Source organism: Dermochelys coriacea, chromosome 5, assembly GCF_009764565.3.
Source record: "Dermochelys coriacea isolate rDerCor1 chromosome 5, rDerCor1.pri.v4, whole genome shotgun sequence".
Classification (NCBI taxonomy): Eukaryota; Metazoa; Chordata; order Testudines; family Dermochelyidae; genus Dermochelys; species Dermochelys coriacea.
In genome coordinates this window covers 102,987,771-103,004,594 of record NC_050072.1, presented here as the reverse complement: position 1 = coordinate 103,004,594, position 16,824 = coordinate 102,987,771, and the positions used below count along the sequence as shown (strand labels likewise).

The 16,824-nt window shown below is 44.9% G+C and overlaps 1 protein-coding gene across 1 annotated transcript in view; it reads right to left on the bottom strand.

Annotated features, from left to right (window-relative positions):
- The window catches only part of KCNV2 (potassium voltage-gated channel modifier subfamily V member 2), a 40,353-nt gene that overhangs the window by 4,833 nt on the left and 18,696 nt on the right, over positions 1-16,824 (bottom strand). The window contains exon 3 of the mRNA XM_038403684.2: positions 1,248-3,023. Within this exon, the coding sequence (XP_038259612.2) occupies positions 1,248-2,801 (1,554 nt within the window). The 5' untranslated portion in view covers positions 2,802-3,023. The remainder of the gene's footprint in view (positions 1-1,247; positions 3,024-16,824) is intronic.

Here is a 16,824-nt window from a genome sequence, read left to right as displayed (position 1 = left end):
GCTGTGGCTGAGAAGAAAGGTTCTGTGGGCCACTGCTAATGCATAGGCTCTCCTAGCTTGGCTTTTAAGGGTACTCAGTCAGCACCTCGGAGTAAAGTCAGTAGTGGGCCAGCCTTCAGCCCTGCCATGATAGTAGGGCAGCATGGGGAAAATCTGTACAAATGGGCCCTGGCTCAGCCTAAGAGAGTGTGTCCCACATTTTGGGAAATGCTGTGCAACAGACTGAAGTCCTCTATTTAGTCACAAGTACAGCACAGGCAATGGCTGTGAAAGGTTCTCTGTGCAGATTTGCCCCGTGCCTCAAACCTCATCCACAAGTGTAAACGCTAAAGATGAAAAGGTCCCTCAGGTTCCATGTCAGATCAGTCTCTGGTCTCTCAGCTAAGACCACCAGCAACCATGCCACTGGTGATTTTGCAATATGAACTTCTGCCCACTAGGAACTAGCCTGAGACCACCTACTCATTCCTCCTAAACAGCCATGAAATGTCATGTCACCAACTTCCTGTCACTACTGATCTATACTAGATTGAAACTAGTGACCTAGATGCAAAAGGCTCTGTATTCCATTACCAATCCCTTGAGCCATTCAGACCCCACCTGATCTATTTTTGTCTTTCACTATTGTATAAATTACAACCAAATGCCATTTTGAGTGTATTGTAGAGATGCCACCTACCGTTGGACAACTGCCCATTACAAAATATTTTACAGGGCCAGGCATCTGCAGCTACTTCAACTTCCATAAAGTTGGAGGATTTAAATGTTGAGAGATGTAATCAGAACAACCTTTTGTTACGCTGGGCCAGTGCAGCCTTTTACAAACTCCCCCCAAAAAGGGGGGAAAAAACCCTGTACAATACATTTATCACAAACTACTAGCAGTATACTTCTCTGCAATGCTGACACTAGAAAGAAATGAGAAATGCTACACTTCCCCCACCCACATACAAATCCTCCCCCTTTTCTTTAATGAGCAGCAGTGGAAGCAGATGTGTGTGGCATAGTCACAAATAGCCACTGACTTCCAGCTCTGCTTCACTGATTATAGCCTGCTGCAGTAACCAATGCAAGCTTGCAGCAGAGGTGAGCGTGTGTGTGAGAGCTCATGTCCTGTAAAAGCAAAGCTCAGAACTCGGAACAGATGTTCGCAAATCTGGGATGGCCCTGCTGTTCTCAAGCCCGGCAGCAACTCTAGCAGGGGAGGGAGCGATGGTTACCCGGCAAAGTGCAATGCATTTACTTACAGCAGCCCACCACCACGCATGGGGGATGCTGGTGAAGCTGGTGCTGGAGACGTCGTGCTCCACAGAGTAGACCATGGCGGAGAAGGCGAAGATGCCCATGGCAATGAAGAGCAAGAGGCAGCCCACCTGTTGGTAGCACTGGCGCAGGGTAAAGCCGAAGGCGCGCAGGCCTGTGGAGTGGCGGGCCAGCTTGAGGATGCGGAAGATACGCATCAGGCGCATGATGCGTAGCACTTGCCCTACTTTGCTCACCCGTCCCACCTTCTCAATGTCATGCTTGTGCTGAGAGCCCTGGCCCCGGGGCTGGTCGTCATCGGCAAAGCACTCCAGCAGCAGCTGGAAGTAAAGGGGGAGGATGGCGATGAGATCCACAGCATTGAGGGGGCTGCTCGCAAAGCGGCGCAGGTCTGGGGTGGAGACCAGCCGCAGCAGATACTCTAGGGTGAAGAAGGCGATGCACAGCGTCTCGACGTGTTCCAGCATAGGGCGACTCTCTCCGCTTTTCCTGTCCACCTGCTGCATCTCCTCCACAGTGTTGAGAGCCAGTGCCACCACCGAGATGAGCACAAAAAGGCTGGAGGCCACCCCCATAGCCTTGGCGCTGACAGAGGAGAAGGGCTTCTCCATTAGGTTCCAGAGGCGCCAACGCTGGGGGCCATAGTAGCGCATGTGGTGGAAGAGCTGCTCGTTCTCCTGGGACTCTGCCTGGGCACGCAGGTCCCGCTGCACCTTCAGCTGCTCGCTCAGCTCATCACGCCGCTCCTCGAAGCAGATGCGGCAGCAGCGCGGTGTATATTTGAGCCGCACCCCCCAGTAGCTCAGCTCCTCCAGGAAGCTGAGTGGGCACTGCTCGTCACGCACCTGCAGCACCCCAGAGGCGTAGAAGTTGTAGACCAGCTGGAAGACAGCGGGGTCCCGATCAAAGAAGTACTCATCCCCCTGAACCGCATAGTCATCGCACAGACCCAGCTGGCGATGGCGATCAGTGGACATGGCCAAGCGGCCCAGACGGGTCTTAGGGTAGATGGCCACCGCCTGATAGGTGAGGCGGTAACTTTTGCCACCTACATTTATGTTCAGCATGGAAGAAGCAGACGCTGCTGTTCTGGAGGGGAAGGCAGGGGGGCTGGGAAATGGTGACGAGAACTTGCTTCTCTCCTGAGAGGGATTTTGCAGCTGCCTTTCATCTTCCTCCTCTTCTTCCTCCTCCTCCTCCTCCTCCACATAATAGTGGTAGTTCCCCTCAGTTCCCACAGGCAGCACAGACTGAGAGGCCCATGGAGTAGTAGCAAAAACCCCACTCTTCATCTGTGAGCTCATTCTTTCTTTCTCCTCTCCTGCATTGGTTTCTGGGGGAACAATATTTGTTGCAGTTCCTTCCCTTCCTTTACAGTCTGAGAATGGGAACGGTCTCCTTTGGTTAAACTTCAACATGATGCTTCTCTCTCCTCTTCCTCTCCTTCCTTTGCCTCCACTTGACTGAGGGAGTAACACCAGTCCCCACTGCCACCACCACTGAGACAAACAATGCTTCTTTCTTTCCCTCTGGAGCATCAAACACAGCTGCAGTTTCACATTTCTCTCCCATCCAGCCACCACCTCCAGTTGTTGTTAAAGCTCAGGCTGGGACACAGACACATGGGGACTGCTGTTGACCGCTTTAATCTTGCTGACAAGGAAGATCCGAGTGCTTAGAGAAGGGGATTTAAAGGCTATTATCCTGTTTCAGCCCCGGCTCCCTCAGTCTGTGACGTGAATGATTATGGATCCATAAATCTGTGGATAATCGGGAGAAAAAGACAGAGTTTTATTGCTAATAAAAAAAGGGCATTTCCCAACCCCCAGTTTGTCTGTGCTCAGGATTCTCTGAACCTGAAAAAAGGTGGTGAGGGGGAAATAGGGAACAGTATCGATGCCTTTCACCAGACACAGCTGCAGATTGTTTGAATGTTCCATAATAGTAATAAAAATAATTCATCATTAATACGTTGACCTTCTTTAGTGATTGTCGCCCATAGCTCTTAAAGCTCTTTGCAAAAGGTGGGTGAGTATATTTATTCCCATTTTCCCTTGGCAAAATGAAAATGCGGTTGAGAATCAACATACCACCTATTCGGTGAAGGGCTGAGAAAACTCACTGTACATACAGTCCCTCTAAGGACTGCTCCAACAAAACCAGAGAAGCTCAGATTTGGCACTCCTGATATTTCTAAGAGAAATTAAAAAGCAGAAAAAAGATTCCCCTCTCCACCAATTCTGCCCCTCTTTCCCAACTTTCAAGCCTTTTTTATACAGCATAGAGAAGCAAAAGAGGTACAAGGTCATTTATGTTTCCTGTACCAGTCACGTTTAAGTGTAAAATTAGGCTGGGTACCATTCAGAACAAAACTCTCCTCTTCATTATTCTGGATCCATTGAAATAGATCATAGAACAGATCCTTGGCTCTGATCCAGCAATTTCACATAGTTCCAGCAATGCTAACCAGCCTTAATGCCACATTACTTGGCCAAGTGAGGACTGCTTTGGGGAATCCTCAGGCGGTATAGAGCTGCTGTAATGCAGGGGGTTAAGGGTGTGTCCCTATACTCTAAATCCCTGGATGCCAGAATGGCCTCTCAAGGCCTGTTAACTATAAATAGTTACAAGAGAAATAAAGATAACACGCTTCCAAATATAAAACTTAACAAACTAGCCTTGGTTCAAGGTGAAGTCCCTTACCACATGTTCCCAGTAATGCTGCTGACCAAATTCTCAGGATCTGCTCCCAAAGTCCAAAGGCTGTTTCTTTTATCTTCTTGGGTGAAGAAAGGCATGATGGATAGGGAGAGAGAACTTGCATTGTTTTTGCTGCTTGTTTTTATAGTTCAGTCCCCCTCAGAAATGCATTTTCCTGAGGGGTACCCCTAGATAAATTTCATTCCTGCTGGGAGAACAGAGACAAGATGTGGTGAGGTGAAAGAGGGTTCATGCTGTTGCTTGCTAAGATGCAGAACTGTTTGTTCCTGCAGCTTTTCTTTGCCAAAGAATGGGCACTAGACAAAGGTGAAAGTAAGCAGGTCCAGTCTGGTCCGGCATACCGGCAAGAGCCAGTACACCATGCCAGACTGGACCTGCTTCCCCAACCTAGTGCTTTAAAGCGCCAGAGCTCAGGGCCCTTTAAAGCACTACCCGAGTCCTGCTGCCAGAGCCCCTGGGATAGCGGCAGCAGGGCTCCGGCAGTGATTTAAAGGGCCAGGGGCTCCAGCCACCGCAGGGAGCCCCAGGCCCTTTAAAGCGCCCTCCGAGCCCCGCTGCCGGAGCCCCAGGTAAGCGGCGGCAGGGCTCCGGCGGTGATTTAAAGGGCTTGGAGCTCCACTGCGGTAGCGGCAGCTGGAGCCCGGGGCCCTTTAAATTGCTCCTGAGCCCCAGGCCTCCCAGCTGCCTCTGCAGCTGGTAGCTCCGGGGGTGATTTAAAGGCCTAGGAGCTCCCAGCCACAGCTGGAGCCCTGGGGCCTTTAAATCTTGATGTAAAGGGCCCAGGTATTTAAAGGCTCCGCCTCTTCCGGTCGAGGCCACGACCCACTGCTCAGGACTCTGGAGTACCGGTAAGTCCTTTAAGTTATTTTCACCCATGGCACTAGATAGGTGATGGCTCATCAGCTTTGCTGACACCTGGCTAAAGGCGTCAGCTTGTCCTTTATCTTTGAGAAACAAGTTTATCCACTCCCCAGACTTGTGTGGTAAATATACTTCAGTCGTGATTTCAGCTTATGTTTATAACTTTACTTATAATGTTGCTACATACATCTCACCACAATATTATTGACCAGCAAGGAATTAGTTTTCAAATGATAATTTACCAGCCACATTTTGTACACAGATTATTACAATAGGGTGCAGAGTGTGTGAATACAGGAGCTTTCAGTCACACCAGTGATTTCCACCAGTTCAGCGATTTCACTTTTTTTAAAATTTGGCAGCAGACATGTACTGCTTAATATTATTTTTTGTATTTAATTTAAATGATTAATATGTTATGTTAAGGCCTAAACTCATTATACATTGTCAACGTCAAAGTTCATTTTAAATAGCTTTTTTTAAATCATGTATTTAATTTAAACAACAAAATCTGGGCTTTTTTAAATTAAAAAATAATTGATTTTTATCCATGCTCCGTGGCTGGCAGGGATCTCTCTGGTAGGACCTTGGACCTTTGGAACTCATTTCACCCCAACGTTTGTCTTCAGAGGTGTCCTTTTCTTCCTGGCTGGTGAGGAGATGGATGTCAGGAAAGGGGAGCAATGACAGTGGACTTTGAGGATTGTGTGCAGGGTCAGTTAATTACAGTTATATTGAAGTTGGTGCTGTGTATTTGGTTGGTGAGGGGGACCAGACAGGTCTATTTATTTTAATATATTTTAAAGAAATTCTCAAGGAGGACCAGAACTTCGTATCTCTTTCTTTTCTCTTTATCCTCCTGTACCTGCAGGTGCATAGGCATCCAGCAGTTTCCGACATTTATTTTGGTCTTGTACTTGTCTGTTCAGGCTTCCAAGTGTCATGTTGATGGATTTAGCTTCTTTCTGTATTGACCTTCGTAATGTTTCTCTAGGTCACCCTCTTTTTTGACTTTCCAGCTGGTGTCCATGTTGTCAGTTGACATACAAGTAATGTTGGTGATATCCTTAAAGCATGTCGTAAATATGTCCATTGTCTTCTTCTTGCCATGTTTGATACTTTAATATGATGTACTTACTTAGAATTTCTAATGTTATAATAAACTCTTTCCAATGGACTCTGAAAATCTTTCACAGGCATTTACTGTGGGGATGAGTTGACCTTCTTATCAATTGCTGTTGTGGATTTCCAAGACCCTGCTCCACAGAGGACAGACTTGATGTTAGTGTTAAAAATGTATATTTTTGTGTCAGTGCTAATCATGCTACTTTTTAAAATCTTTTCAAGAGGATGGTCCCTAAAGATATTGCAGGGATTCAGAGCTTTGGATGGGTGCTCTTTTATTACACTCTGTATAAAGCTAAATATATTAATAAATACACTTATTCTGGTTTTACAGTGCTGTAAACTCCACTGACTTAAATGGGAGCATTCAGAGCTACTGAAAAATTAGGTTGGTTTTATGTAGGTGTCAACATAAAAGACACATACAGATTTCAGTACCTAATTCTAGGCATGCAAAGTTAGACAATGTTGGCATAATTAATTATTACTATTTGTTTAAAGTAGTGCTCAGTGTGCTAAAATAAAATACTGTGCAAAAAATTAAGTAAAGCGTGATCCCTGTTCTGACAGACTCACAACCTAGAAAGACAGACTGAAAAGTAAGGGAAAAGGACTTATAAAAGTTCATTATCTTAAATTAAATCTTCTCTTGTTCAAAGTTTCTAAATATTAACTTGCATCATTAGTATCTTACAGCTCTGAGATAAAATGCTCTAGAGAATTCTGGGAAGAGGCAATGGTTCCTGCTGTTTCATTAGCAATAAGGGACATAAGAGGCAGGCAGAACTGTAGGAAAGAGATCTTTACTGAGCGTGCATATAGGCTAATGTTACCTGCTGAGCGGTTGCATGGTCAGAACTTGCGTTCTTCAGCCACAGGTAATGCACTAAATCATGTGCCTCCCGAAACCTGACCGTCTTTCTCCACTTCCACTCATCGTAGCACACCTGTGATGTTATTAAGGTTGCCCTCTGTTCAGGTGTTTCCAAGATCATCCCCTTTTGGAGGTAGCTGTCATGGGAACTCTGTACAGGTGCTCAGTACACACTGCTAGCTGTCCAGTTTAATGAGATCAGGATCATCTCAGATATCCTGTTTTTTGTACCTCATAGGTGACACCCTAGATGTTATCCCATGGGAGCTTTACAGCTCTGGTGTCATTCATGGATGACCTGAGACAGTAAAAGCTAGAAGGAAGAAAACCTGAGAAGTACTGGAGAAAAATTCTGTGTGACAGGCAGATTCAGGAACAGAATTCCTCTGAACCTGTGCCACTGCTATGATGGAAGCAAAGGGAACCTACTTCTCATCTGCCACAGAGACAGCAAAGTCTTGCCCCTCACAACTCTTTCTGCTGAAAGTCATTTTGGGGAAATATGGTCACTCTGTGTAAACCGAGTGTGCCTCTAGGCCTTTTGAGTCTCCTGCAGCAGCCAATCAAGCTCAGGACAAGAAACACAATGTCCTCTTTGAAATAATTTGAAACCATTCTTACAAGAAGCAGTGATGGCAGTAGCAATGATCCTTGCCCTAGGCTTTTATAAGAGCTCCATATAAAAATAGTATGGGCCAGATCCTCAACTGGCGTTAATGAAGCTACACCGATTTACACCAGCTGAGGATCTGGCTCTATGGGTCTAGGTGTTTGTCTAAGTATGTCTATCTACAGAAGCTGCTTATCTGTCACACAAAGGAATTCGGTTGGTTAACTGGAATCAAGTTCCTTCTTTTGGTGCACACTGTATGTTTCCAAGGGTCTCATCAAGGGTCATTCACTTTTATGGTACTGCAGCTCTAGAAAGAAAGTCTGCATTGAATATCAAAGATGTTATTTTGTATTGTACATTTAAGCAATAGTTTTGAACTTTCTTTAACATTCTTTGTAGATTTTGGGACTGATAAGAAAGACTGTTTGAAGATAGATTGCAAACTTTTGGAATCTGTGTCCATATATATGATCACATCCCAGAAGTGCATGCAATTCAGGGCATGCAAAAACAATGACCAGGCATTCCTTCTCTATTCAAGCATATAGTTTTGTGTTGTTGGAGATGGTCCCCTATAGGCAAATGCTACAGGCCGACCATTTTATAATACCACTGCTTCCAATCTGCATCATGTGCATTGCACTGAATGATTACAGTTTCCTTTACATCACAATATCAGGACTGGATTGTTAGTTACTAATTTTTAGATTTGTATGAAAGCATTTTGCTGTTGGATTCTTCCTAGCTGCTAAAAGAGAGAGTAAGACATCTATTAACAGGAACTATCAACACCTTCTTTGTAGAAGTAAATCCACCTACCACTTTAAAACATGCAGTACTCCATCACTTGACACCAGCAACCTTGCAAATTAATGCCCAGTTTCCAGGTTTATTTTTTCTAAGCCAACTGAGAAACTAGCTAAAAATATTCTACAATGCCACCTTTCTGCTGCCAAAATCCTGCATCCTTCCTAATCAGGCTTCACGCCAGGGCACAATACAGAGACAGTACTTGTTGCCCTGATGAATGACCTCCTTTCATCCACAGAGAAAGAAAGCACATACATACTTACCCTTAGACCAAATGCATCCGATGAAGTGAGCTGTAGCTCACGAAAGCTTATGCTCTAATAAATTTGTTAGTCTCTAAGGTGCCACCGGTACTCCTTTTCTTTTTGCGAATACAGACTAACACGGCTGCTACTCTGAAACCTATACTTACCCTGACATTCTTCTCTGTGACACTCAGTGTGTTGATCACCAAACTCCCCTGTTCCAGCTCTAACAGTCTGTAGGGGTGAATGGAAATGAAATGGCTCAGGTCTTTCCTCTCAGACTGAACCCAAAGAGTTATTATGGGCATCTGCTCCTCCATCTCCAGGACCCTTACAAATGAGCTCCTGGAAGGCTCTGTAGTGTACTCTCCATCTTCTTATTCAATATCTCTATTAATCTGTTAAGGGAGGGGGAAAGACAAGACAGGCTGACAGGCAGATTCAAAGATGATGACACCAGCTCTATGCCTCCTTTACCATAATCATAAACAGCACCACCACACAGCTTTCTACTGGCCTAACTGTGATTAGGATCCGGGCAGACAGCAGCTGGCTGAAACTGAACCCAGACTATAGTGAGGCTGATTGGGAAAGGGAGGGGAAAACACATGCTTAAAATGTTTTCATTCTCCATCACAAGACCATTCATTAAAGATATCTGTCCTCAGATTGTTAACACAATCCATGGTTTGGGGGCTCTGGGAGCCTCTTAGACTCCATACTGCAGTTGGATACCCAAATAGATATGATAGCAAAAAATGCCCATTCCGATCTGTGATTGGCCAGAAGACTGTGCCCAATACTATCAGACACAGATCTGGCCACAGTCACAAATATTTGTAATTCGCAGGCTTGACTATTTATATCTAGGAATTAAACCCTCTGTCTTGGAAAAGCTCCAGCTTGTACAAAACACAGTAGTCTGAAGGCTAACAGAAAATCATTACCCTAGGCTGCCACTTAGCTGTAGCTCCCCATTCAAGATCTCTGTCTTGATTTGCAAAGCTGTCAGAGGGCTCAGATCTAGCTACCTGAGAGATCTATTCACCAGGTAGCTACTTTCCACTGGAACAATACATCTGTTGACTATTAGAGGGTGACTTGAGGGATATAGACTCTTTTCAGGGGCTGGACCAAGACCATGGAAATGCCTACTAGAAAGAGGAAGAATTACCACTCACCTCTCCTCTTCCAGGACTAAATGTATAACACACCTCCTTGTCTCAGCTTTTCTCATGAGCTTTACTCTTACATACACCAGTGCACACACCTTTTTATCTACAATTGGAAAAAAATACACACCCTTAAACTTGCTTCCTGTTGACTGGGGAGGTTGAGAGAGATGCTGTTGTTGTGATTCTTACACTTGAGAGTTGCTCAGGTATTAAGGTGATGAGCACCAAGCCTCTGTAGATAGGACAGACAGTGGGCTTGCCGTCTCTGAGGAAATAAACTAACAAGTAAAACAAATTTGCCTTTCTTGTTAGCCACTTTAGTCAATACTTTGTGCATGTGTCCACCATCAGCTTTTATTACAAGCCGACAGTTCCTAGTGGTAAAAAGAAAGTAAAAGGAATGGGGAAAAAAGAAAAAGATAAAAGCCTGATGTGTTATGTTCACAAATCACAAAATTGGCATCCTTTGGTCTGTGAGAGATGGTAGGAATTGCAGCCTATGATGTAGATGGTTTGCAACGTCTCATGTGACAGAATAGTCCAATCCGAGATTTTCATGATATTTGGCAGTTACTGAAAATGTATGTATCTTGGTTGGGAGCTGCTTGCTTCCCACAGACTCTTTTCTTGGTTTCCTATTTTTGCCAGGTGCAAGGTTCCCATCTGCCTTCCAACTTTTGGTCTAGCCCCATACACCTCATTAGGTGGACAGACCATGGTGGGTCAGTACCTAACTGTCTGGGGGCTGCCCATCTTTGTGGCAAGCTGTGGCTGACTAATGGAACGCAGTGATTCCTCCCACCATCGACACTTTGTGCCCTCCTCTATGCCAATCAAGTGAGAGCTTATAACCTGTAACTGCCACCTTCCGTGTTGTATCCATGTTGCCAGCAAGGATGGAGTGTCCTCACCATGTGATGTGGCTGCAATAGCCTGGGCAGTTGATAAGGAGGCACTGCTTTGCCCATGTGTCAGAATCTCCCTCTTGATTTCACTGGTTTGGACCAAAGGAAGGACGGGAGTTGATACATTTGGAACCAGCTATGCTGCAGGCGTTGCTAGTGCAGAGGAGAGCTTCCATCTGCCTGCCTTTCAGGGTTCCACTCCTAGATTGGTTATCAGCCACAGATGAAGGGCCCAATCTGTCCTCTCTGGATGTCATTGGCAAAAACACTGAGTGAGTTTTCTCAACCGCTTTTTGATGGGATTTCCTCCATCAAGGTTTCCACTACCCCCCTCAGGCACTTATCAGCCCAAAGCTGTTGGCGCTTCCTGAGGTTTCTGGATTAATTAACTGCCACCCAGCACTCGTTTTATTGCTTATTGTTTATATAAACCCAGTACAGGTTTTATTGCTTATGGTCATAGCAGTAGCAGGTTTTCAATTATGTACAGTAATTATGTGTGTGCAGATTTTTTTTTATGGGCTGGAGGAAGAAGAAAGTAGGCTTATGTAACCAGGCAGTAGCCAGCATCCCTTGAGAAAATGTTGACTGATCAATCAGATGACACATTTATAACAAAAAGAAAAGGAGTACTTGTGGCACCTTAGAGACTAACAAATTTATTAGAGCATAAGCTTTCGTGAGCTACAGCTCACTTCATCGGATGCATTTGGTGGAAAAAACAGAGGGGAGATTTATATACACACACAGAGAACATGAAACAATGGGTTTATCATACACACTGTAAGGAGAGTGATCACTTAAGATAAGCCATCACCAGCAACAGGGGGGGAAAGGAGGAAAACCTTTCATGGTGACAAGCAAGGTAGGCTAATTCCAGCAGTTAACAAGAATATCTGAGGAACAGTTGGGGGTGGGGTGGGGGGGAGAAATACCATGGGGAAATAATTTTACTTTGTGTAATGACTCATCCATTCCCAGTCTCTATTCAAGCCTAAGTTAATTGTATCCAGTTTGCAAATTAATTCCAATTCAGCGGTCTCTCGTTGGAGTCTGTTTTTGAAGCTTGTTTTGTTGAAGGATAGCCACTCTTAGGTCTCATAGTAGCATCCGTGTTAGTCTGTATTCGCAAAAAGAAAAGGAGTACTTGTGGCACCTTAGAGACTAACAAATTTATTAGAGCATAAGCTTTCGTGAAGTGAGCTGTAGCTCACGAAAGCTTATGCTCTAATAAATTTGTTAGTCTCTAAGGTGCCACAAGTACTCCTACTCTTAGGTCTGTAATCGAGTGACCAGAGAGATTGAAGTGTTCTCCAACTGGTTTTTGAATGTTATAATTCTTGATGTCTGATTTGTGTCCATTCATTCTTTTACGTAGAGACTGTCCAGTTTGGCCAATGTACATGGCAGAGGGGCATTGCTGGCACATGATGGCATATATCACATTGGTAGATGCGCAGGTGAACGAGCCTCTGATAGTGTGGTTGATGTGATTAGGCCCTATGATGGTATCCCCTGAATAGATATGTGGACAGAGTTGGCAACGGGCTTTGTTGCAAGGATAGGTTCCTGGGTTAGTGGTTCTGTTGTGTGGTTTGTGGTTGCTGGTGAGTATTTGCTTCAGATTGGGGGGCTGTCTGTAAGCAAGGACTAGCGGCACTGCGATGGGTACCCGCATGGCCCCACAGTATGCCAACATTTTTATGGCTGACTTAGAACAACGCTTCCTCAGCTCTCGTCTCCTAATGCCCCTACTCTACTTGCGCTACATTGATGACATCTTCATCATCTGGACCCATGGAAAAGAAGCTCTTGAGGAATTCCACCATGATTTCAACAATTTCCATCCTACCATCAACCTCAGTCTGGACCAGTCCACAGAAGACATCCACTTCCTGGACACTACGGTGCTAATAAGCGATCGTCACATAAACACCACCCTATATCGGAAACCTACTGACCGCCATTCCTACCTACATGCCTCTAGCTTTCATGCAGATCATACCACTCGATCCATTGTCTACAGCCAAGCTCTGCGATATAACCGCATTTGCTCCAACTCCTCAGACAGAGACAAACACCTACAAGATCTCTATCATGCATTCCTACAACTACAATACCCACCTGCTGACGTGAAGAAACAGATTGACAGAGCCAGAAGAGTACCCAGAAGTCACCTACTACAGGACAGGCCCAACAAAGAAAATAACAGAACGCCACTAGCCATCAACTTCAGCCCCCAACTAAAACCTCTCCAACGCATCATCAAGGATCTACAACCTATCCTGAAGGATGACCCATCACTCTCACAGATCTTGGGAGACAGGCCAGTCCTTGCTTACAGACAGCCCCCCAATCTGAAGCAAATACTCACCAGCAACCACAAACCACACAACAGAACCACTAACCCAGGAACCTATCCTTGCAACAAAGCCCGTTGCCAACTCTGTCCACATATCTATTCAGGGGATACCATCATAGGGCCTAATCACATCAGCCACACTATCAGAGGCTCGTTCACCTGCGCATCTACCAATGTGATCTATGCCATCATGTGCCAGTAATGCCCCTCTGCCATGTACATTGGCCAAACTGGACAGTCTCTACGTAAAAGAATGAATGGACACAAATCAGACATCAAGAATTATAACATTCAAAAACCAGTTGGAGAACGCTTCAATCTCTCTGGTCACTCGATTACAGACCTAAGAGTGGCTATTCTTCAACAAAAAAGCTTCAAAACCAGACTGCAACGAGAGACTGCTGAATTGGAATTAATTTGCGAACTGGATACAATTAACTTAGGCTTGAATAGAGACTGGGAATGGATGAGTCATTATACAAAGTAAAACTATTTCCCCATGTTATTTCTCCCCCCCACCCCACCGTTCCTCTGATATTCTTGTTAACTGCTGGAATTAGCCTACCTTGCTTGTCACCATGAAAGGTTTTCCTCCTTTCCCCCCCCACCGCCCCCCCCCGCTGCTGGTGATGGCTTATCTTATGTGATCACTCTCCTTACAGTGTGTATGATAAACCCATTGTTTCATGTTCTCTGTGTGTGTATATAAATCTCCCCTCTGTTTTTTCCACCAAATGCATCCGATGAAGTGAGCTCTAATAAATTTGTTAGTCTCTAAGGTGCCACAAGTACTCCTTTTCTTTTTGCGAATACAGACTAACACGGCTGCTACTCTGAAACCTGACATTTATAACAGACTTCCTGAAAATAGCATTAAAATGGACAAAGGCCATGGGAAGACAAAGCTGAGCAAGCAAGCCATGAAGTGCACCTATTCCTCCTTGAAAAGTGACTATATAAAAGTGGCATTTTCTTACTGAGCAGATCTGCTCTGTGTGTGTATTCAGAGCCAGATCTGCTTACTTGGTTGAATGAAACTATGATTTTACTACTTTTTACTGCCCCTGACCCTGCACAACCAGCACAGTTCTGTGAAAATGAATTGGAAGGAATTGTTCATAGATGTCAAGGCCAGGAAGGACTGCTAAGATAATCAAGTGTGATGTCCTACCCAACACTGACCATAGAATTACACCCTGGCCCTGCAATCCCTGCATTGCTGTCAATTAATTGTGATTCAACTAAAGTTAACTCAACTTCCATTAACATGAGCCTTTGTTCAACCCTACAGGCTTCAAATTATGTGCTCAGTTACACTTGCAGAGTGACACTGAAGGGCAAAAAGAAAAGGAGTACTTGTGGCACCTTAGAGACTAACAAATTTATTAGAGCATAAGGTTTCGTGAGCTACAGCTCATAGGTGTAATGGAGAGCAGCATTTGGTCTGCAGGATCTTTGTTTTCTGGTGATGCACACACCAGAAAGAACCCAGCTTGATTCTCAGATCCCAGGGTGACTCTGCTAGGTTGGCAGTTAAAAAAAAACATTTATACTTGTAAACTGAACAAGGCACAAAGCCATTTTCACAAAATCACTGTTCAGCATAGAATCACACTTTTAAGACTGAATGTGATAAGTAATTAAAATAATTAAATCTGTCAAGGATGTAAGTTCCAAGAAAAGGGTATAATTATCAGAATAGCTAGGGCCCCAAGTTTTCCCTCAGGTATGGATGCATTTCCTATTGACTTCAATTAGATTTTTACTAGTATATGTGAGGGCAAGAAATGGGCCTTTAAGCTTAATTTTCAGTCACTACATAAACAATCTCTCAGGCTTAGTGAGTGGAGAATTCTTTGAAAACTCACCCTAGGTAATGCTGATGAACATGATACAGTGAAACAAAACATACAAAGATTCGGTGTAAGTTCTTTCATTCAGTCTCAGTACGGGGTAATGGGCTTGGAGAGCTTTTGGGAAAAACATGGGAGTTTTACCATTGACTTCAATAGGTCTGGATTTCACCATTAGGCTCCAGTGAGAATTTGGACAACAGAAATTCTACATGAGCTGTAACACTCACAAGGCAGACCAGGGAGCAGGACTTAGACAGAGGGTTGTGTGTGGGGAGGGACCCTCGCAAGGAGGAGCATCATTAGCATTCTGCTCATGCTTGCTCTTTGCTTCTCCTCCTCCACACACCAATCCATTATAAGGAGTGATTGTCCAAAAAAAAAAAAAAAAAGTCCTCAACTAGTGCCATGCCAAGACTTAGATCTACTCAGTGCTGAGAACCTCCCCTGTGTCCAGCTATGTAAGGCATGAAAACAAGCCACAGTGGCAAGGGGATGTTTGAAGCTTTGGGTTGGGGAAGGATCAGTCTCCTGTAGCTCCCTGCTGTCCTCAGCTGAAGACTTTCTCTGCTCCCAGGTCTTTATGCTGCTGCTGACTGGGGTTTCCTCTGTGGCAGCTTCCTCCTCTTCCATGCATGCTCCAGCTGCTGCTGCCTCCAAATAGAGACTGTCACAAGTGCCTACTCCTGACTCCTTCACACTACACCCACCTGGAGATTTTCTCTGGGGCTTCTTGTCTCTTCCTGTCCCTGGGAACTTCCTCCTAAGTCCCACCCCTCCCCAGGTGCTTTATGTTTTCCTCACATGGGGGCTTCATTGTTGTCTGCTGCTTCCTTTTTCTGCTCCAGCACACAATCCCGTCCCGCCAACCCATCCTTGCCCTTATCCATTTCTTTCTCCCTCACTGCTCAGCCAGCTGGCTCTGAGGTGCCTCTTCCCTGCCTCCAGTCAACCTGTCCTGATTTATAGAAAAGTTTCACATATTTTAATAAAATAAAATCACACTATACAATTTTAATCAGAAGTGGACCCCAGATGCACTTAAAAGAGCCCAGTGAGGGACATACGCAGTCAGTCATTCCCTCTGTGATATCATCCGAAAACCATTTGTAGGTAAGACATTACCTTCAAAATAGAAAGTGTGAGCTGGTCATTGGAAAAGTGAGTAATGTGAAGTATATTACAAGCAGTTGGCTATTTATTCTGAATTAGGCGTGGTTCACACAAAGGATACGATGCTGCCGAGAGAGCAGAGAACTCTGACCAAAACAGGATGCTTGAAAATATTAGAAAGATATCAGAATATCATTGTGCAGAAAGCATCAAAGTTCAACAGAATAAAACAATTCTTTGGCAAACAAAGGGGTTATGAATAACTGGAGATGGGAAGAGATCAAACCTATGGGGAGTCGGAGCATAAGGATCATTGATACATATGCCGTTGAATGTTGATCCAAACAGCATCCTGTCTGAGGGCTACATTCTGGCTATGGCAAAGCCATGGTGACCCCCCCACTAAGGGTATGTCTACACAGCAGCAGGGAGCATGCTTCCCTGTGCAGGTAGACAGTCACATGTTAGCTCTGCTTCATCTAGTACAGTAACAATAGCTGTGTGGCTGGGTTACCAGGAACAGTTACTTGAGCTAACTGCCCAAGTATAAACCCGCCCGGACCCTCAGGTATGTACTTGGGTGGCTGCCTGTGTTACCCCAGCTACACCAATATTTTTAGCAAGTGAAAATCAGCAGAGCTAGCGTGTGTGTGTCTACCCATGCAGGGAAGCACACTCCCAGTGTAGACATCCCCTAAGAGGTGCAGAGGTGGCTGTGGGAAAGGCCCTCAAATTCTGACTCATTCCCCCGAAAGAACTGGGCTGCATAAACATGGAGGGTGTATAGGTACTTTTATGGAAGTCCAGAAAGGGAAAGAAACTATCAATACCATAGTGGCTACAAAAATAACCATAGTAGCTTTACATATACTTGGGTGAGGATGGCTGCTTCTGTACAGAGAGA